Source organism: Pteropus vampyrus, unplaced genomic scaffold (assembly GCF_000151845.1).
Source record: "Pteropus vampyrus isolate Shadow unplaced genomic scaffold, Pvam_2.0 Scaffold239, whole genome shotgun sequence".
Classification (NCBI taxonomy): Eukaryota; Metazoa; Chordata; class Mammalia; order Chiroptera; family Pteropodidae; genus Pteropus; species Pteropus vampyrus.
This window is the reverse complement of record NW_011889020.1, coordinates 853,966-875,030: the sequence shown is the minus strand read 5'-3', so window position 1 is coordinate 875,030 and position 21,065 is coordinate 853,966. Positions and strand designations below refer to the sequence as shown.

Genomic DNA, 21,065 nt, shown 5'->3' with positions numbered 1-21,065 from the left:
CTCCTGCACAGGACAGTGGGGAGAATCAGAATCTCTCCTGCTGGTTCCGCCTGGAACTGGGAGGTTCCCTCACTCTTCCCAGGCCCTGGCCCAGCCCCGATGTCCACCGGGGGTCTAAGGGGACTGGCCACCGCATCGGAGCCTGCCAGGTAGGAAGAAGCCCCCAGGTAGGGTCCTGCCCAGGCCAGACGGCAGGTGCTCTCCGACCCAGGCTGGCTGATGCCTTTCGGGATGCGGTGCCTGCGGTCAGCCCCCAGCTCCCAGCCCTTCCCCCTCCTGATCGTGCCCCCTGCTGCGGGGACCCCCGGTCTGCTGTGGATAGTCACATCGTCCGCCCTTCGGGTCGCAGAGCAGCCTAGAGTCTGTCAACACGCCACGGAGGAAAGGGGCGCCCCGCCCACCCCGGACCACGCGGGGCGCACCTCCCCGCCTTGCTCTGGTTTCTGGCCAAAGCGCCGAGGGCTGCGCACTCCAGCGGGCGGGCGCCCGGGCACCGGGTTCGAATCCCGCGGCGCTGCTGGAGCAGGGCGGGCGGGCCCGCTGTGGTTTGGGGCGGCGCCGGGGCGGGGGCAGTGAGGTAATTTCCGCGCTCCGTCGTCAGAGGTTTGAGTCACCCGGGGGGCAGAATCGAAAGTGATCGCAGCGGGCGCGGCCGAATGCGAATGGGGGGTAAGCACTCGGGGCTCGCGGGGGGTCTCGGCCACGGTGGCAGCTCCCAGCCCCCGCACCCTGCGGCCAGGGCCTCCTTGGGACCTGGGCGGGCTCCCGGGAGAGGGGGGGTTGCGGCGCCCAGCTGCAGGCGGTGCTAGCGGAGTAGGGGGCTGGTGCCCAGGGACCCCCATGGCGTGGGGCCGCCTCGCCCGCTGCCTGGGGTGCTGACTCAGCGTCGCCTTCCCCCACCCCTGCCCAGGTAGCAGCGCATCGTCATCTTGGCGACCCTGGCAGCACCTGCAAAGGGGGCGCCCCCTGGACCCCAAGTTCTGAGCCCTTTAGTTCTGTCCTCACCGCCTGCAGCCGCCCCTATTTCTGAATATTGGGGAAGGGGGTCTTCCCAGCCCCCTCTGGAGGGGCCGCAGCTTGCGCTCTGGAGTGAGGCAGCTCTCCCTCAGGGCTGACCTCCCCCCATTTCCTTTGAAAACATCACTGTTTCCCTCCAAGTGTCCCTTTAAGTTCTCTTCAGAGGAAACCCGGGTGTTCGCAGAAGTTAGTTCCCCTTTCTCATCCTAGCTGGGCCGGGAAACCCCCAGGGGCACCCCCATGTCCCCAGGGGGCTCCGAAACAGGCTTGCGCCTCCTCTCGCCAGCTGTGCTCTCCTCCTGACCCCCGCTCCCGCCGCCCCTACCCGGCAGGAGGAAACCAGTCCCCTCCAGACAGGCGTGGGGTGCGCCGTTCCTAGGAGCCAACTGTCCCTTCACAGAACAGGGGGTACTGGGGGAGTCGGGGAGTACGAGGGCCTCCAGGGCTCCTGTTGCTGGGCAACCTTGCAGCTGGCTGGCTCCTTTTCAGCAGGGCCCCTGAGACCCTTCAGAAGGGGAGGGTTCTGGGCTGGGTCAAGGTCAGTGGGGCCCAGCTTCCTGGGCTCTGGCAACCCTCTGTCCCGTCCGGCGGCAGGACCCTCCCCCTGCTCTGCACCCTCGCCCCTTGCCGAGGCGGAGGCAGAGTGACTCGGCCTGGGGTCGGTGCTCCTGACCTCGGGGCCTCCCTCCCTCTTCCCGTCCCAGACTTCTCTTCAGCGGTGCTCAGCCCCAGAGGACCAGCAGAGCCCGCGAGCCTCAGATGCCAACCCGCAGAGTCAGGCCAGCACCGGACAAGATGGTGTCCCCAAGGCCTGGCCCACCGCCCACGAGCCCCACGGCCGCCAAGGAGCCATCTCTGGCCAGGCTGTGCACCCAGGTGGACCTGTGTCTGGGCTGCGCCCGCTGCACCCAGCGCCTCAACGAGAGCACCTACCTGCTGCGCAGCGTGGAACACAGCTGCCCGCAGGAGGTGCTGCTGGCCCGCCTCAAGCGTGCTGCCAAGGGCAGGCTCTGGCGCAAGGTGGACCGCCGGCCCAGCTTCCCGCGGCCTGCACGCTACGAGGTCTGCCGCTACTACAGCCCGGGGCTGGGCTGCCGGCGACACCGCAACCAGTGCACCTTCGCCCGCAGCCCCGAGGAGGCGCTGGTCTGGACCTTCGAGCGCGAGCACAGCCTCCCTCGCCTGTGGCTGAAGGCGGCGGTGCAGGGGGGCGGGGCCCGGGGCGAGCCGCACAGCCCCGCGGCCGCCATCCGTGAGGAGTTCGGCGGCTGCTTCCAGCTGCTCTGCTCCCACTGCTTCCGGCACTGCCCCCCACGCCTCTGCCCTGTGGACCCGCAGGGACGCTGCCCCAAGCATGGGGCCTGCCCCTCGCTCCTGGCCCACATGAGCTCTGAGGGCCGCCGCAAGCAGCAGGTGGTAGAGGTGCGGCCGCAGCCCCGGAACGGCCAGCCGCTGGCCTACTGCATGTTCGTGGGGCGCGGGCGGCCCTGTCGGCATGGGGCCTCCCGCTGCCAGTACGCCCACAGCGCCGTGGAGATGGCCGTGTGGGAGGCGGAGCAGCTGGGTGGGCTCAAACGAGGGGACCTGCTCACGCCCCCTGCCCCCAGGGGAGATGGGCCCACAGCCTGCCACAGCCAGCCCCCTGCAGTCCAGCTGTACTGCCGCGCCTGCCTGGTCACCTGCCGCTCCCAGGAGGCCTTCGAGAACCATTGCTCATCCCTGGAGCATGCGCAGATGGTGGCCTTGGACCACGCTGTGTCCTGGGAGCACCGAAGCCCGCCCACTGGCCTCTCCACCTTTGAGCTCTGCCCCAGGTAAGAACAGTGGGGTGGGATGTGAGGAAGGGGATGAACCCACCTTCAGCCACAACCAGGGTTCCCCTGTCCCCTCCTCGTGGCCAGCCGGCACCTCATTGGCTCCAGGGGATAAGGGCCGTCTACTAAAGCCACTCACGTCAGCCTTGTCTTGTGGGCACGGTAATAGACAGAGTGGAGGAGGTCCCCGCCCCGGCCTGGAATCTGCTCCTGTGCCCGCACACAGGCCTGCTTTGGGCTGAGGGGATCTTGCCCCCTGCAGCCTGCTGACCTCCCTTCCCCCAGGCCTGACCTGTGCGAGTACGGGGCTCTCTGCACGAAAGCGCATTCAGAGCAGGAGCTGCAGGAGTGGACGCGGCGGGTGCACACAGCGGAGCTGCGGGAGCAGGCGGCCTGGCGTGAGGGGCTGGTGCCCTACAACGTGCGGCTGCTGGCGGAGTACCAGCGCAGCAGCAGCGAGGTCCTGGTGGTGAGTGGGGCCTCGCGAGGGGGCGGGGCCGGGCGGCGGAGGGGCGGGGCCGGGCAGCGGAGGGGCGGGGCCGGGCCGCCCTGGTCATGGCCTGGCCTCCTCGAGCAGCTGGCGGAGACTGTCGATGGTGTGTCTGTTACCTGCAACCAGCCCCTGGAGTACCAGGCCGAGGAGAAGAAAACTCAGCACAGCTGGACATTCGTCATCCACTCTGAGGTAAAGGGTCAGCATAGCCCTGAGTCGGCCGGGGTCTGGGGCCGCCGCCCCGGGCAGCCTTCCCTGTGTGTGCGTGTGTGTGTGTGTGTGTGTGCGTGTGTACGAGATGAGTCTGTGCCTGGCCCTGTGGGCTTATCTTGCAGAGGGTCTGGCAAAGAGCGAGGGTCTGGGCTGGTTCCCGCCATGCGTCCCATCCGCCCACGCTGACCTGTCTCGCTGCTCAGCATCCATGGCAGCGTCTGTAACCCCATCTCGCAGAGGGGGACACTGAGGTTCAGAGAGGCTGAGCACCCGCTGGTGTCACAGCTGTGGCTCGAAGCGGGTGGGGCGGGGCCTGGGCTGGCCTGGACCCTGAGGGTAGGGCTCTCACACTGTCGTTTCTCCCCAGGAGCCCCTGCAGCACGTGGCCCTGCTCAAACAGGAGCCGGGTGCAGACTTCTCCCTGGTGGCCCCCCACCTCCCGCCGGGCCAGCTGTACGCACAGGGGGAGCGCTTCCGGGAGCCCGGCTGCCCGGCCACGTCCCGGGTGGGTGTGCGCGTGCAGAGCTCCTCCTTCGGCACCTTCGAGCAGTGGGTGGTCTTCGACTTTGGCCGCCGGCCGGTGCTGCTGCAGAAGCTGGGGCTGCAGGTGGGCCTGGCACACCGCCCGGCGCTCATGGGGACGCCCAGCCACCTCGAGCCGCTGGAGCGCTGGCACACCGGCAACCGCCGTGTGGTGCCTGACGTGGCGCGCACGGCGGAGCAGGAGGCCCTGATGGCCAAGTACAAGGTGCCGGCGCTGGCCCTGGGGTTCCGCCGCGGCGGCCCGGACCCCGGTCCCCTCTCCTGCGCCAACTACCGGCAGAGGATGCACCAGTTTCTCTACGAGGAGGAGGCCGCACAGCAGCAGCTGGTGGCCAGGTGAGCGGCCCGGGCGAGTGGGCGGGGCGGGGGCGCGGGCCGCAGGGCTCCGCCCGCTCAGCAAGCTGCGTCTTCCCCACCAGGCTGAACCTGCGGGGCCCCGTGTCCCTGAAGACAGCACTGCAGACGCCAGCCCTGGGCATACTGTTTCCCCCGCCAGGGGCCCTGTATGCCGAGGTCCCCGTCCCCTACTCCTTGACACCAGACACGGACCAGGGCTTTCTGCTGGGCCGAGCGGTCAGCACGGCCCTCGTGGCGCCCGTGCCCGCGCCTGACCACACGGTGTTCGAGGCGCGTCTGGAGACCCGGGCCCGCTCGGAGCAGGCGCTGTGGCTGCTGCTCCCCGGCCACTGCTGCACGGCCCTGCAGCTGCAGCCGGACACCAGCCCCGTGTTGGAGGTGCAGTTCCAGATCGACCCGCTGACCTTCCGCCTCTGGCACCAGGCCGTGGACGCCCTGCCCGAGGAGCGGCTGGTGGTGCCCGACCTGTCCGCTTGCACCGTGCCCCGCCCTCGGCCCAGCCGGCCAGCACTGCACGGCAACCGCAAGCAGAAGCTGGCCGTGGAGTTCATTGCGGGCAGCAGCCCCGGGGGCCCGCAGCCTGTCGCCCCGCTGCTCATCTACGGCCCCTTCGGTACGGGCAAGACCTACACTCTGGCCATGGCCTCCCTGGAGGTCATCCGGCAGCCTCACACCAGGGTGCTCATCTGCACACACACCAACAGGTGAGCCCCCGCCCCGGCTGCTGCACTCCAAGGGCAGGGGGCCCGGGGCGGGGCGTCTGGCTGGTCCCCAGGCTCCCTGGGGGCCTGGGAGGCTAGTTCTAGAACAGACATGCCGGGGCTGCCACTGGCGGAGTGGGCGCTGGGCTCACGGCCTCTGGCCGCCCTGGGCACACTGGCCAGCAGTGCGTCCCCACGGCAGGCCGGTCACCGAGATCTGCAGGACGCTCAGTCCGGGGCTGACGGGGACGGGGCCGTGCAGACTTCAGGCCCAGTGCAGGGTGCCCTGGGGGTTGGGGTCTGCTGTTTGGTGAGGGGCTGTGGCAGCAGCCCCAGAGACCCTGGATGAGGAGGGTCGTGGGCGGGCTGTGGCTTGGCCCTTCCTGTGGCCCGCACTTCCTGGGGTGAAGCTCGGATGTGGCTTTTAAGAGAAAAGCAGATTTCAGCTCGTGGGGCCGGGCACGGGTCCAACTGCCCCCTTGGGTTCCCGGCCCGAGGCCAGGCGGGGTGCACGGCGGGCGTTTCCGCAGACAGCCGCCGAGGCCCCGCGTGCGCTTGTCCCCACAGCGCAGCTGACATCTACATCCAGGAGCACTTCCACAGCTACGTGAGCAGCGGCCACCCCGAGGCCGCCCCGCTCCGGGTGATGTACGCGGACCGCCCGCCCAGCCAGACTGATGCGGCCACGCTGCAGTACTGCTGCCTGAGCGAGGACCGCCGGGCCTTCCGGCCGCCCACGCGCGCCGAGCTGGAGGGGCACCGCATCGTGGTGGCCACCACCTCGCAGGCCCGCGAGCTCAAGGTGCCCGCCGGCTTCTTCTCACACATACTCATCGACGAGGCCGCCCAGATGCTGGAGTGCGAGGCGCTGACGCCGCTGCGCTACGCCCAGCCCGGCACCCGCGTGGTCCTGGCTGGCGACCACATGCAGGTGACGCCCAGGCTCTTCAGCGTGGCCCAGGCGGCCGAGCACACGCTGCTGCACCGCCTCTTCCGACACTACCAGCAGCAGGAGGACGAGGTGGCCCGGCATAGCCGTGTCATCTTCCACGAGAACTACCGCTCCACCGAGGCCATCATCACCTTCGTCTCCCGTCACTTCTACGTGGCCAAGGGCAACCCCATCCACGCCAGCGGCAAGGTCCCGCGCCACCCCCAGCGCTACCCACTCATGTTCTGCCACGTGGCGGGCAGCCCCGAGCGCGACATGTCGATGACGTCGTGGCTCAACACGGCCGAGGTCATGCAGGTCGTCGAGCAGGTGCAGGAGGTCTATGACACCTGGCCGCGCTGCTGGGGCAGCCAGGAGCAGAGGCACATCTGCGTCGTGTCCCACGGGGCCCAGGTGAGCCCAGCTGCCAGCACGGCTGCTCCACGGTATCCTCCAGGCGGGGCCTCCCTTGTGGACTAGGGGATAGTGTGCCCTCAGGCAGGCCTCCTCTGTCAGAGTGGCCGAGGGAGTCGTCGCCCAGGGCGGAGGCGTGAACCATGAGCTTGACTCGAGGTGGAGGGCGTCACTGCCGGGGGCGCCCCCTGTGCACAGAGAGCCCACCAGGCGGGCTGTCTGGCCCTGTGTTTCCAGGTGGGCGTGCTGAGGCAGGAGCTGAGGAAGAGGAACCTGGGCCAGGTGTCTGTGGGCAGCTTTGAGATCCTGCCAGGTGGGTGATCGGGAGTGGGGGCAGAGCGGGGCCGCCCGCCCGCCCGGCCTGACGCTGACCCCTCGCAGGGCGGGAGTTCCGGGTGGTGCTGCTGAGCACGGTGCACAGCCACGAGAGCCTGCGGAGCCCGGGCCCACCCGCCGTACAGTTCTTCACAGACGCCCGCGTGCTCAACACCGTCATGACCCGCGCCCAGTCCCAGGTGGTGGCCGTGGGCGACGCCGTGGCCCTCTGCTCCTTCGGGGCCTGCAGCAAGCTCTGGAAGAGCTTCATCCGGGAGTGTGTGGATCGGCACAGCGTCTGCCCCAAGAGCCTGTCCCTGGAGCAGATAGAGCAGGGCGTGTTCCAGAGGCAGCGCTGGGCCCGATGCCAGCAGCCCACGGCCCTGGCAGTGGAGGGGTCTTCGGCAGCAGTGGCTGCGGACACTGTCCCAGAAGAGGGGGCAGCGGAAGCCCCAGCCACAGAGCACCCGGACGCGGCGAAGCTGGAGCCGGGCGCCGTGGCCTGGACCAAGGGGAGCGCAGTCCTGCCCAGGACCTTGGCGGCTGAGGACACCGCCACGCAGATGGCAGAGGCCGAGGAGCGCCCAGCCGTCGGGGACCTGCCGTCGGCAGGGGACGCGGTGAGGCAGGACGTAACCCTCGGGCACTCGGTGGCCACGGAGGGCGAGGACGCCGATGACCTCGAGGACTCCGAGTCTGACTTCTGGCCGTCGGACGGGGAGCTGAACGCCGACGACGCCATCCTGCAAGAGCTCCTGGACGAGAGCCAGAACGTGATGGTGACCGTGCGGGAGGACGGGCTGCTGGACACTGTCGCCAGGCCCACGTCCCCGCGCCAGGCCCGGCACTACGTGGACCTGCCGCGGGCCGCGCTGCGGCAGCTGCTGCGTGCAGAGCCCGGGCTGTACCACCGCTGCGCCTTCGTGCAGGAGACCTTCGAGCGGGCGACGGCCGTGCCCCTGGGCGACGGCGGCCCCGGCCCCATCCAGGTCCGGGGCCGCCTGCACTGCGGGATGGCCTTCAGCGGGGACGAGGTGCTGGTGCAGGTCCTCGGCCGTGACCGCGGCCCCTCGGGGCGGCCGCAGGGCCGCGTGCTGGGCGTGCTGAAGCGGCGGCGCCGTGAGCTGGCGTTCGTGTGCCGCATGGACGAGTGGGACTCGCGCATCCTGACGCCCATCGACGGCTCCGTGACCAAGATCTTCGTGGCCGAGCTGAAGGACCCCCAGCAGGTGCCCATCCACCGGCTCCTGCAGGGCCGCGTGCAGCGCGTGCGCTACGAGCGGCTCCCGCCTCAGGCCTGGCGCCGCCGGCTCTTCTGGGTGCGTGTCGTCCTATGGCGGGAGCGCTTCTACTACCCGCTGGGCATCGTTCTGGAGGTGCTGCCCGAGGCCACCACCTGGGAGCAGGGCCTCCGCGTCCTGGACCTGGAGTACGGCCTGGAGAGTCCCTCGCCGGACCCAGCCTCGGTCTCCAAGGTGCTGCAGAGGTACCGCGCCGAGCTGGGCCGGGCCCCCGGCGGCCGGGAGGACTGCCGCGACTTCCCAACCTTCACCGTGGACCCGCAGGGCGCCTGCAACCTCGACGACGCCCTCAGCGTCCGGGACCTGGGCCCCAGCTATGAAGTGGCCGTGCACATCACCGATGTGGCCAGCTTCGTGCCCAGGGACGGGGCCCTGGACGTGGACGCCCGCAATCGGGGCACGGCGTTCTATGCCCCCGACCGAGAGCCGACGCCCTTGCTGCCGGCCGAGCTCTGCCAGGGCGCGTTCAGCCTGCTGCCCGGCCAGGACCGCTTCGCTGTCTCTCTCTTTGTCACCTTCGAGAAGGGCAGCGACCGGCTCAAGAGCTTGCGCTTCGCACTGTCTGTGATTCGCTCTGACCGCCAGCTGACCTACGAGGAGGCGGAACGGGTGATCAGGGAGCAGCCGGGGGCCGGCCTGGAGCCGCCGGCCCGCCTGGACTCGGTGGAGGCCTGCCTCGCCGCCGCCTGCCACTACGCCCACGTGCTGCGCCGGCGCCGCCTGCAGGCCGCCTGCCACTACGAACAGCCGGACGAGGACAGCGTGCTGGGCTTCCGCGGGGCCCACGCCATGGTGAAGGAGTACATGATCCAGTTCAACAGCCTGGCGGCAGAGTTCCTGGTGGGCGGCGAGTGCACCCGGACCATCACGCCGCTGCGGTGGCAGCCGGCGCCCAGCAGCCGCCAGCTCGAGGCCCTGCGCGAGAAGCACAGGGACCTGGTGCCCCTGTCCCTGCACCTGCGCCACCACCTGCCTGGCTGCAGCCCCCATGACACGCGGCAGCCCCCGCTCCACCTGCTGGCCTCCCTCTGGAGGCACGTCCAGCTGGCAGCCCAGGCCCAGGATGTCAACTGGCTGGTGGACCTCGTCACCACGGACGACATGCATCCCTCTCTGGCTCCCGCCAGCCTGGACTTCCGCAAGGCCCTGGGCCGCTCTGTCTTCGGCCGCTCCAGCCAGGGTGAGGAACAACTGGCCAGCCACTACTCGCTGCAGGTGGACAGGTACACCTGGGCCACTTCGCCCATCCGCAGGTACCTGGACGTGGTGCTGCAGCGGCTGATTCTGCTGGCGCTGGGCCACGGGGGCTACGCCTACCCCGCCAGGGACATTGATGGGATGTGCCAAGACTTCAGCCGCCAGCACACGCGTGCCCAGAGCTACCAGCGCCGGGCCTGCAGCCTGCACCTCGCTACACGGCTCAGGGCCCAGCCACGTGATAAGCTGGGCTTCGTGGTGGACGTGGAGGCGGGCGCCCGCTGCTTCAAGCTGCTCTTCCCGGCCAACCGCGACACCCTGCCCGACCCCTGCCCCGTCCACTACCGCTCCCTGCAGCTGGCCGAGCACCCCCACGCCCTGAAGGGCCGGCCGGGCCTGCAGCTCGTGTGGCGACGCCGTATCTACTCGGTGCAGATGGAGGAGCTGTGCCGCCCGCTGCCCGGCGCCCTGCAGGACCCGCACACCCGGCCCGTGGACGCCGCCTTGTGGCAGCAGCTGCTGCAGCTGGTGGAGGAGCAGCGGTGGCCGGAGGCGGCTGCCCTCGTGCGGGAGCAGGGCGCGGCCGGGGCCCCGCAGCGGGAGCTGGGGCGGGTGCTGCGCAGTCGCTGCGGCCACTTCCTGGAGGTGGCCCGGGAGCTGGGCAGCGGGGACGTGCTGCAGGTGCAGCTCAGCACCACCCTGCAGCGGGGCATCCTGGCACCGGCCGTGCAGCTGTGGGCCGTGGCGCCCGGCCTCAGCCTCTGCCTGGAGCACGTGGAGCGGCCGGGCGAATGCTTCTCGGGCCACGCGCCCCAGGCGTGGCAGGACCGGTGTCGCAGCGTGGACGACTATGCCCGCGTGTGGCAGCCGTTCTGCTCCTTGGAGTCGGCCACCGGCGTGGTGGCCGAGAATGACGCCGTCACGCTGCAGCACGTGCGCATCGCCTGGGGCACGGAGCGGGCGGCGCAGGGGCGGCTGCAGGGCGCCTTCCGCCTGGAGGCCGCCTTCCTCAGCAAGCACTGCATCGACATCAGCTTCGGCCACTGCTACCTCTGCATCCGGCTCGAGGGGCTGCCGGCCAGGCCCGACGCAGGGGAGCTGTGCTCCAGCAGCCTGGGCCCCGGCCTGAGCATCGACCCTGTCACGTACACCTGGGTGGCCCACGGGCTGACGGTGGACGAGGACCCAAATTCAAAGGAGGGCCAGGCCGACCGGCAAGAGGCCCCCAGGCACGTGCGCTTCTTCATCCAGCACATGGCCACAGACAAGGTTCCGAAGGAGGTTCTGAGGCCTGGCGCCCAATTCACCGTCGAGGTGCTGCCCAAACTGCTGCCCGACATGTGAGCGGCTTCCACGGGGCCGGCGGGTGGGGCGGGGGCTTAGGCGCCCTCCTCCGGGAGGGGTGGTTCCCGGGGCAGCGGCCCCTCCCTGGGGGCGGCCTGTCAACATTCCAGCGTCCATCTTCCCCTCCTCCTGTCTCCAGCCGCAAGGAAGAAGCGGTGCGTGGACTGAAGGATGCGTCCCAGCTGGTCATCAGCATCGCCCTGGGCTTGCCCATCCCACTGCCCCGCCACCTGCCCCGCCACCCGCCCGGCCACCCGCCCGGCCACCCGCCCCGCCACCCGCCCGGCCACCCACCCGGCCACCCGCCCCGCCACCTGCCCAGCCAGCAGCCTCTCCACAGAGGTAGGTGAAGGGCCTTCCAGCTCCTCCGCACCCTCTCCTGCTGCCTGGCCCCCACTCTGCACCCGAGCTCAGGGAGGCCCGGTCCCTCTCTCAGGAATGCCCCCCAGGATCCTGGAGCGACAGTCCTTTGATATCCCCGGAGGCCGCCATAAGCTGAACCCCAGCCAGACCAAGGCCGTCAGGGAGGCTCTGAAGAAGCAGTTCGCCGTCATCCAGGGCCCGCCAGGTGGGGCCCACGTCGGGGCTGCGGGCGCCGGGGCGGGCTGGTGGGGGCTCCGTTCACCCTCGTCTCTGCCCGCAGGCACGGGGAAGACAGTAGCAGGCTTCCACATCGTGTTCTGGCTTCACAAACTCAACGAGGAGCAGCGGCAGGCCCGCGGCACCCCGCTTGGCGGCCCCTGCGTCTTGTACTGCGGCCCCTCCAACAAGTCAGTGGACGTCGTGGCAGGTGCACTAGGTCGGCCGTGGGGCGCTCTGCTTGGGAGCTCTGGGCCCAGGGGCCGCTCCCTGATGCCCCGACTGCCCCCAGGACTGCTCCTGAGCAGGAGAGCAGAGCTGAAGCCCCTTCGCGTGTACAGTGAACAGGCCGAGGCCACCGAGTTCCCAGTGCCGGGCGTGGGCAGCAGGGGCCTGCCCAAGAAGACCCCGCGAGAGGGGCGGCCCAACCAGGAGCTCAGGTGCGCCTCTCGGCCGGCTGGCTGGCTGTGTGTTCGGGTGGAGGCAAGTGGCCTGAGCTGCCCCAATGGCCCTGCCTTGGGCAGAGGACAACGCGGGGCCTCACGAAGGTGTTCCCCTAGGGGCATCACGCTGCACCACCGGATCCGGCAGGCTTCCAACCCCCACGCGCCCGACCTCAAGGCCTTCGACGCCCGGCTGCAGAAAGGGGAGGTCTTCTCCAAGGAGGATCTCAACCAGTGAGTGACTAGAGCCACGGAGCCGTCCCCTGGCATGTGGGCCCCCGGGTGACCAGATGGCATCTGCATGCAGGTACAGGAAGGTCCTGGGGAAGGCACGGAAGTTCGAGCTGGACCGGCATGGGGTCATCCTGTGCACGTGCTCGTGTGCGGCCTCAGCCAGCCTCAAGAACCTGAACGTCCGGCAGATCCTCGTGGACGAGGCAGGCATGGCCACGGAGCCCGAGACCCTCATCCCCCTGGTGGCCTTCTCTCAGGTTGAGAAGGTGAGCGGGGACCGTGTCACTGGCCATGGCCTCCCGCTGGGGTGCAGGCAGCACACGGGGGGACAGGCTCACGGGAGGGCAGTGACGGCCACAGGGCGGGTACACCTGGGGTGTCAGCACCGTTCCTGTCTGTTCCGCCAGGTGGTTCTTCTTGGGGACCACAAGCAGCTGCGGCCTGTGGTCAAGAATGAGCAGCTGCAGAGCCTGGGGCTGGATCGGTCCTTGTTTGAGAGGTACTCCAAGGAGGCCTACATGCTGGACACGCAGTACCGCATGGTGAGCCCGGCCCGGCCCAGCCCCCCCTCTCTGGCCGGAGGTGTTATGGCCCTGCCCTTACCTCCTGCATCTACCCCAGTCTCCTCCTGGGGCCATGGGGGTGGGGGGCAGGTGGGAGCTCTTAGCCCCAGGGTGGCAGACAGGTGACCTGTCCCTGATTCACGTTCTCCCTTGCAGCACGAGGGCATCTGTGCCTTCCCTTCCATGGAGTTCTACGAGAATAACCTGAAGACTTGGCAGGGCTTGAGGCGGCCGCCCAGTGTCCTGGGCCACGCCGAGAAAGAGAGCTGCTCTGTCATCTTTGGCTACGTGCAGGGCCACGAGCAGAGCCTGCTGGTGTCCACAGAGGAGGGGAACGAGAACTCCAAGGCCAACCTGGAGGAGGTGGCAGAGGTGGTGGGTGTCGGGGAGACCCTCCTGGTTGGTGCCCCTTGGTCAGCGAGGGCTTCCTGGAGGAGGAGGCAGAGGAGCTGAGGGAGCAGGGGAGGCTCCTGCGCCCGGCGGGAGGTGGGGGGAGGCTCCAGGGCAGCTCCGCCAGTAGCCGTTTGGTCCCTCAGGTCCGCATCGCCAAGCAGCTGACCCTGGGCAAGACAGTGGAGCCCAAGGACATTGCTGTGCTCACGCCCTACAACGCGCAGGCTGCACAGATCAAGAGTGGCCTGGCACGGGAGGGTGTCACCGGCGTGACCGTGCGCTCCATCACCAAGAGCCAGGGTGAGGCTCCAGGCGGGGCTGGGGCGGGGCAGGCGGCTGGGGTTGGGGGGGCCTCGCCTGGAGCCTCACCCCGCCCCGCCCCCAGGGAGTGAGTGGCGCTACGTGCTGGTGAGCACTGTCCGCTCGTGCCCTGAGAGCGACCTGGACCAGCGGCCGACCAAGAACTGGCTGAAGAGGTTTCTGGGTTTCGTCGTGGACCCCAACCAAGTGAACGTGGCCATCACCAGGGCCCAGGAGGGGCTCTGCCTCGTCGGTGAGGGCTGCTCCCCGGCTGGGGGGGGCGGGTGACGGGCCCGCCGGGGCCACCACTAAGTCCTGCCTCTCACAGGCGACCACCTCCTCCTGCGCTGCTGTCCTCTCTGGCGTCGACTCCTGGACTTCTGTGAGGACCAGAAGAGCCTCGTGCCTGCCAGCCAGGTGCGGGTCCGGAGGAAGCCGGCCGTGTCTTCCTGAAGCGCCCGCCCCCTGTCCACTACCAGGATGCTGAGGGAGTCTCTGCTGGCTGCCTCCGCAGGCCCCACTCAGCAGAATCCCATGTGCCTTCAGTGGTCACTGCCGGCTACCGCCCAGCCACCCTTGCCTACCTGCCTGGGCAGGGGCTTTGCAGACCGGCTGTGGTCATGCCCTGCTGTGTGTGCATGAACTTGGGCGGACTGGAAGGGTCGGTGGGTCCCCACCCTCCCTGCCGACCTGCCTTTACTGCCACATTTGGTGACAAGGGGCATCTCAGGGGTGAGAGTAGAGGCTTCTGGACCAACGTGACACCTTCTGGTGCTGCAGGGAAGGTTCGGGGTCAGGGAGAATGTCCCTTGGCTTCTGGATCCCGACCCGGCCGTGGGTCCAGCCATGGAGCTCAGCTTTATTTTCTATTTTTAAATAAACCAAAACCTAGTGTCTTTTTTTTACTGGAACAGGGTCTTCAGCCCAAACTCAGGGCAAAGACGCTTTCCTAGAAGCCAGGGCCTTTCTCGGCCACCTCCGCCACCTCACGTGGACCCACGAGCGTGTCCCCTCAGGGCGCGTGTGTCCTGCCTTCTCCGGAAAGCTCTCACCTCCACATCTGCCCCCAGCCCACCCAGAGGCAGCTCTGGCCCCGAGTTTTAGTGCAATTCCACTGTCCCCAGGGCCGGGGACACTGCAGACAAGTTGTTTACACCAGGAAGGGCTTGCCCCACTTGTGGCCTGGCTGCAAGGCCCCTGGGCACGGGGATGTGTCTGTGTTTGTCTGATTCTGATGCTTGCTACCAATTTCTACATTCCAATTTTGTATCTTTTCTTGGGCTGTTATATGATTGAACATTGATTTTATTATAAAGATCACTCTGAATGCTTTCTCAACCTTGAGTGTCTTGACGTCTGGCTGGGGAGAGCAAAGGGGTGGCCTCCCTCTTGCTTTGAGTTGCAAAGTGGCTATTGAGGCTGCGGAGCCCCGTGGTAGCAGATGCTGATGGGGAGCCCATGAAGGGGGGCCCACGTCCCCACTGCCCATCTGCAGACACAGCCAGCGGGCTGGGGGCCAACTGCCAAGACAAAGGAGGCTGGTAGGGAGGCCGCTTGGCCAGGATGGGCCACAGCCAGTGAGCAGTATCCAGGTGCTTCAGGCGTGCCCAGCACACTGACCTCTGACCCTAGGCAGAGTTGGCCCCAAAGTCTAAGTCCAAAGTCCCCAAGACTGCCAGCAGGTCCTGTGCTCTCCAGGTCTGAAATTACTCCCCTGGGGGCTGACCTGGGCTGTTCAGCATTCTGCTTGTTTAGGGCTGAGCCCCCAGCACCTGTAGTGCTAGCTGAGCAGAGGAAGGCATGGCGGTTTCTATCAGATGGGTCTGGAGCTCAGAGACACATCGTAGGGAAAGGGGGTCCCCAGGGCCTTTGTGTCCCACAGGCTCACTGAGGCCGGGCATGAGCCGGTGTGCCCCACCTGGGTAAAAGCACCTGCAAACTTGACCGTATCTCATGAAAAGGAGCTGAGGCAGGGAGTTAGGACTTCTCCAGCCTGGAGTCAGGGAGGGCTTCCCGCAGGCAGCAGCGTGGAAGCGGGAAGCTGGGCTGGACTGGGGGAGGGCAGCTGCGTGCAGAGGTGGAGCCGCTGGGGCAGCCACTGAGCCTCGGGGACTGAGGGGCTGAGTGAGGCAGGTGGGCTGGGGGCGGAGGCCTGAGCTGCTGAGGACCGCCATAGCGCTGCCGCTCCAGCCTCTGGGCAGCTGCCTTTCTGGGCGGGCGGGCGAGGTGTCCGCCATGCGGCATGCTCACACGGGCCTCCCTCGGTGACCCTGCAGCCTGCCCCTCTCTGGGCTGGACCGGCAGGACTCAGCACAAAGCCCGAGTTCCTGGCCCCAGGCCCACTCCAGGGGTCAGCTGCCCTGGGAGGTCCAGCTCGGGCCCCGTCCCCCGGAAAAGGAAGCAGAGGCTGAGGGGGGCCTGGGGCTCATGGTTGGGCTGGGCCGACTCGGGAAAAGCTCTGGTGTGGCCGCCGCCGCCTGCGGACATAAGGAGGTTGTCTAAGTGTGTGTGTGTGTGTGTGTATACTCCTCTTTATTAATGGATAAATATTAGAAAATCGTCTCTGGGAAGCTGTGGTCAGGGGCGGCCCGGCTTGCCCAGCCGCCCGGGGGCGGGCCCATCGGGGGGCCCAGGCCGGGTCTGCAGGGTGAGGCTGTCCTGCCAGGGCTCATACACCAGCGTGTAGCTCTCCGCCCTCTTGATGGTGAACTTGTAGACGCGGTTGGGCAGCAGGTTGTGGACGTCGAATGTGCAGGCGGCCACGGGGATGATGGCTCGCTGCAGGCACTCCTGCTGTGTCCGAGGGTCCAGCAGCTTGAACCGCAGCTCGAACTGCTCGGCCGCCGCCTGCTGGATGGTGACAAACCAGCGCAGGGCGACCCAGTCCTGGTGAGCCACCGACTCCTTGCGGTCGAACATGACGGGTGTCTTCGTGCTGAGCATGAGCCGGATGTGCGGGATCTTGGTGGCGCCGATGTCAGACACCAGGCGGTGCTTGATGTGCAGGCGCCCTGGCACCATCATGGCCAGGAAGCTGTCCATGACGGCGGACAGGTCCGCCAGCCGCTGCTCCACGCGCGCCCAGCCCGCCAGGAAGGGCCGTGGGTCGGGAGACTCGAGCAGGGCATCCAGCTCCGCGCGGCCCCGGTCTAGCTGCTCCAGCAGGTCGGCCAGCAGCAGGAGCTGGATCTTGGTCTGGGCAGTGCCCACCTTCTTCATGCGCTGGAACTTCCAGGGGTCGATGAGCTGGAAGACGGTGTGGGGCAGCACCAGCGGGTTCTGGTCGCCCAGTGCCAGGTGCTTGGGGAGGATCTCGATGTGGTAGGAGCACTTTCTGAGCAGCTCCATGCGGGCGTGGTGGCGCCTGAGCAGCTGGGGGCTCAGGCCGGAGCTCAGGAACTCACGCAGCGCGTGGCGGCGCTCCGTGTAGGTCGTCCAGGCCTCGGGCTCCAGCAGTTGCCGGTCCTCAGCCTCCTCCGCCTCCTCCTGGTCCAGGAAGGACTGGGGACTGTCCAGCTTCATCCTGTCCAGGCCCAGGCCTGTCACCTGGAAGTTCATTGTCTGAGAGGGGAGGGTGGGGAGTGGGCGTGAGCTGGCAGAGTTGGCTGGCCCCTGCCGCCCGCCCTGGGCTCGCTCGGGGCAACTTCAGGCCCGTTGCCCACGGGGAGGAGCCGGTGGGGAGAGGCCTGGAGGGCCGAGCGGGCAGTCTGTAGCTCTGGGTGAGAGGGACATCCGGGGCAAGCACTACTGACGGACAGTTGTGAGGACGCGGGGCAGGGCAGGGACCCTGGACTCTGGGGCCAGACTGACGTGGGCAGAAACCCCAGCTTCTGACAAAGGCCTGGCTCCCCATCCGACATGGGGTAATGCGCTCCTCAGGGCTTCTGCGGGCAGCACCGCACCCCACTTGGGGACTCCACTGCCCAGTGACCCTCCACGCCTCACAACAGGCACAGAGCAGAGAGCCCCGCTCGCCCAAAGACTGTCCAGTGTGGGAGGCAGGGTGGCCCAGGCCTCAGCTCTGAGGGATAGTCGTGGTTACTGAGCCCCGGTGGGCTGACCGTCCACAGGAAAGCCTGTGATGCTAACGCCTCAGAGGCTGGGTGCCCGAGGCTACGATGCTTTGCCGCTTGCCCTCAGTCCAGGCTTGGGCACCACTGACCCGGAGCCGGGCCCTCTTGTGCCACGCTGCCTCCCCCCCCGCCCCGCCCAGGTTCCCAGCTCCAGGTGTCAGTGGGAGGCAGCCAGTGCACCGCACAGCTGGATGCAGCTGCGGTCCCAGGCCCCACTGGGGCAGGCCACAAGTCCGCAAGGACTGGCCCTGCAAGCTGGGGTCCTTGGAGAAGGAGCCGGCATGTCGAGCTGCTGTCCCAGGTCCCGGGCGGGGGTTAACTACAGAGACAGCCAGTAGCTCCAGTGACTTGCCCAAGAAGGCACCTCTAAGTGGCAGAGTGAGATTAGGGCGGGTCTGTCTCCCTCCCTGAAGGCCAGCCCCGACCTTCCTGGGCCCGAGGAGCCAGACCAGGCCCTGGGCACGGCAGGGCTTGTGCCCGAGGTTGAGGGGCAGGGCTGAGGCGAGGACCCTCAGGCCCAAGTCCTGCTCTGGCCGCTGGAGGAAGCTCTTGGTTCTGGATCTGACCGCGGGCCAGGAATGTTTCCTGTTTCCAGCCGCGTCGGCTGGAAAAGCCCAGAGGGGCCGGCGTGAACTCCGGGAAGGGGCGGCCTAGCGACTCGCCTTCCCAACGCCCGGGCCACCTCCGGGAGCCCTGGCCGCGCGCCGCCGCCCCCCACCGCTCGGACACGCCCCGCCCCCAGGCCCGGCCCACTTGCCCTGCCTCCGGGCGGAGCTTTGCGGCTGCCTGTGCCGCAGAGCGGGGCGCCCAGCCTCGTGCCGGGGCGTCCAGCGGGTTGCCATGGGGAGCGCGGGCTTTTATGACGCCCCACCCGGTCTGGGGGTGGGGGCAGGGGGGTCGACGCTCAGGGCGTCGGGGGAAGACCCCGGCCCGTCGGGACCGGGACTTGAGGGGCTGCGGGAAGAAGGCGGTGGCACGCTCTGCGGTCCCGGGACCCTGACGCCGGAAGGAACCGCTGTCTCGGCTGGGTCTCAGCTCGGACGAAACTGTTCATGGGCTTCGCTCTCTTCCCTCGGGACCCAGGGGCGCCCCGACCTGGGAGCCACCGCAGGTGGTCCCAAAGCTAAGCAGGGCTCTGTGAGGGGAGTAAACGGAGGCTGCCGCCCCTCTGCGTGGGCGGGGGTCGCCCCGGAGTCGTTCTGCCGCGCCTGGCTTCCGGGTGGGGTCTCGCTGCTCAGGGAACCCCACGGTCGAGCTGGCCGGAGGCAGTGACCTCGTGACGGCAGGTAGGTGCCACTTGACGCCTAGTGGATGACGGCAGGGAGAGGGGCACCCCTTCTGCCAGTAGCCGGCCCCCCAGCTCCAGATCCAGGCCTGGGCGAGTGGGGTCCCACAGCTCCAGGGAGCCCTCTGAGAGGTGCTCTCAGCCTCCGAAGCCCCACCTGCAGCCTCCAGCAGGGCACAGGACCTCCGGGACCTCTCAGCCAGCCTGGGGCTGAGGGAGGGAGAGCCCCAGCCCCGCATCCCACCCGCGGACTGGGTGGGGGGCACGGCAGCCCCCCTCTTCCTGGACGAGGCATGTCCCGGACCTCTGCCATCTTCTTTTTTGCTATTTCTTGTTCCTCAGCTAATTTTAATTAAATGTTTAACTCTGAGACAAGCACACCGCTTGCGGACCCTCCGCCAGCCTCCACACCTCCATCCTCTGCCCTGCAGCCACCAGGCTCCTCCCTCTCTGTGACCGGGGCCCTTGGGGAGCATCGAGTGAAGGGAGCCCTGCCGAGGGGGGCCTCAGGGACCAGCATCTCTGTCCAGCATCTCCGTCGGCCGTGAGCCCCGTTCCAAGGCACAGGCCTCTGTTTTCTGTCTCACCTGATTGTCTGCAGCCACCAGACTGTGCTGCCCTTGGCAGGCTGAGCAACCCTGGGCCCTGAGGACAGTGAGCCTGGCATGATGAAGTCACAGCCCCCAGGGAGAGGGGAGTCACCTCCCCCACCCACTGTGTGCCCGCCACGCACACGAGGCCATGACATGGTGATGCTGGGCTGCCGGGCCCATCCCGATTGCCTGGGAAGACCCCTCCCCACCCCAGCAGACCTGGCCTGAGTCCTCACTATGCCATCATGAACTTGGTGCTCCCACAGGTGGGGAAACCGAGGCACAGAGCGGTTAGCATCTTGCCAGATGGCTAGGGTCTGAGAGCGGGATTCGAACCCCCTCATCCGGCTGCATCCAGACCTGCCCCAGGGGGGTCTCCCCCCAACAACGCTGTGTCTGGTGAGGCCCATGGAGGAGGCCGGCCGGCGGGGGCCGGCGGGGGCCGGCGGGCGGAAGAGGACACTCCCTGCCTTCCCTGACCACCAGAGGGTGTGTTGGAGCCCACAGGCGGGACCGTTTGGCTTTGTGGCTCCGGGGCATCTCTGGAAAGAACTTGTCCTGTGTCCTGAGTGCTGGCCAGGAGCTTGGTCACCACTAGAGGGCTCCATCACGGCCTGAGGACGCCTCCCTGCAGCTGCATGGGTCAGAGGCCTGGCTTCCTAGAAGTCGTGTACCCCGAGGATTTAGGGGAGCCCATCTGCAAAAACCCAGACTCAGGTGGTGGGCGGGAGCTGCACGGCTTTCCAGAGCCCCTACTTCTGCGGAAGTAAATGTGCTCTTCTCAATGCCCTTCCTCCACAATGGGCTGCCCTTGGGACCCCTGACTCCCCCAGCCCACCGCATAGCTGCCGCATCTTTGTAATTGTACAAGGTGCTCCCTTGGGTGTGTGTACAGGGAGCCCCCGGGGGGTGTTACAGAGAGGGGTCTGCTGTCATCTGTGATGTCGCTGGATGCTGAGGGGCTTGGCTGGGAGAGGCTTCTGTGGGGAGCAAGAGCAGGCTGCCTGGGGCAGGGTCCTGCCACGGACCCACCCCAGAACCCCGCCCTGCCCGGCCCTCTGCCCAGAGCACAGACCAAGCTGGGTAGTGGGCAGTTTGCCTCAGTGCGCAGGGGCCTGGGTCTGTCCAGGGAGAGAAGCAAGGGGAAGCATGCCCCGAGCTGGCCTTACCCGCCCTTCCCATCATCCCAGTTCATGCCCCTGAGCCGGGGATCAGAGGGTAGCCAGCTCCTCCTACGGGGACCCAGGCAGGGGCAGGGGTGGGGGAGGAAGGGGCTGCCCAAGACCCCACCCCGGCCCACCCAAGACTCTACCCCGAACCCGCCCCAGGCCCCGCCCTCTCAGCCCGCCCAAGACCCTACCCCGACCCCCCAGGCCCCGCCTACTCGACGCGCCCAAGACCCCGCCCCGGACCCGCCCCCAGGCCGCGCCCTCTCAGCCCGCCCAAGACCCTACCCCGACCCCCAAGTCCCGCCTGCTCGACGCGCCCAAGACCCCACCCTGGACCTGCCCCAGGCTGCCCCTCTCAGCTCGCCCAAGACCCCACCCCGGCCCCCCAGGCCCCGCCTACTCGACGCTCCCAAGAACCCACCCCGGACCCGCCCCCAGGCCGCGCCCCCAGGCCACTCCAGGGGCGCTCCTGCCCCAGTCGCAGTTGGCTTTGAGCAGCTGGGGACAAGTCCTGCCCCCAAGACACCTACCTAAGAGGTGGAGAGGAGCGGTCGCCGTGTGGCCTGGGGCTGGAGGACCACCCTGTGTCCCAGCCGAGTCTGAACACCAGCCTGGAGGTGGTCAGGGGGCTGTGCGCGCCTGCTCCGAGGACCCTGTGGAGTGACCTGTCTCCCACACTCCTCGCCAGCGGGGACGCACGCGGCGAGGCTCCGACACTCGCCGTCCCACCGGCCCTTCCAGTTCCTTCATCGGAAGTCCCCTCCCCTGCAGGGCCCTGGGCGCCGCGTGGTGA

General features: G+C 68.2%; 2 protein-coding genes across 2 annotated transcripts; one reads left to right on the top strand and one right to left on the bottom strand.

The window, feature by feature from the left end:
• The first annotated feature begins 576 nt into the window (after positions 1 to 576).
• HELZ2 (helicase with zinc finger 2) lies at positions 577 to 14,490 on the top strand. Its single transcript, XM_023519861.1, has 20 exons — positions 577 to 669; positions 1,722 to 2,831; positions 3,117 to 3,300; positions 3,409 to 3,516; positions 3,905 to 4,416; positions 4,500 to 5,141; positions 5,706 to 6,483; positions 6,721 to 6,796; positions 6,865 to 10,636; positions 10,780 to 10,982; positions 11,077 to 11,208; positions 11,284 to 11,430; positions 11,512 to 11,659; positions 11,780 to 11,896; positions 11,970 to 12,162; positions 12,304 to 12,438; positions 12,616 to 12,834; positions 12,996 to 13,152; positions 13,238 to 13,405; positions 13,481 to 14,490. The coding sequence occupies exons 2-20, from the start codon at positions 1,777 to 1,779 to the stop codon at positions 13,603 to 13,605; spliced, it is 8,871 nt and encodes a 2,956-aa protein (XP_023375629.1). The 5' UTR covers positions 577 to 669; positions 1,722 to 1,776; the 3' UTR covers positions 13,606 to 14,490.
• A 1,239-nt stretch (positions 14,491 to 15,729) lies between these two features.
• Positions 15,730 to 16,710, bottom strand: FNDC11 (fibronectin type III domain containing 11). Its single transcript, XM_011374064.1, has one exon. The coding sequence runs from the start codon at positions 16,708 to 16,710 to the stop codon at positions 15,730 to 15,732; it is 981 nt and encodes a 326-aa protein (XP_011372366.1).
• Between the last annotated feature and the right edge of the window lie 4,355 nt (positions 16,711 to 21,065).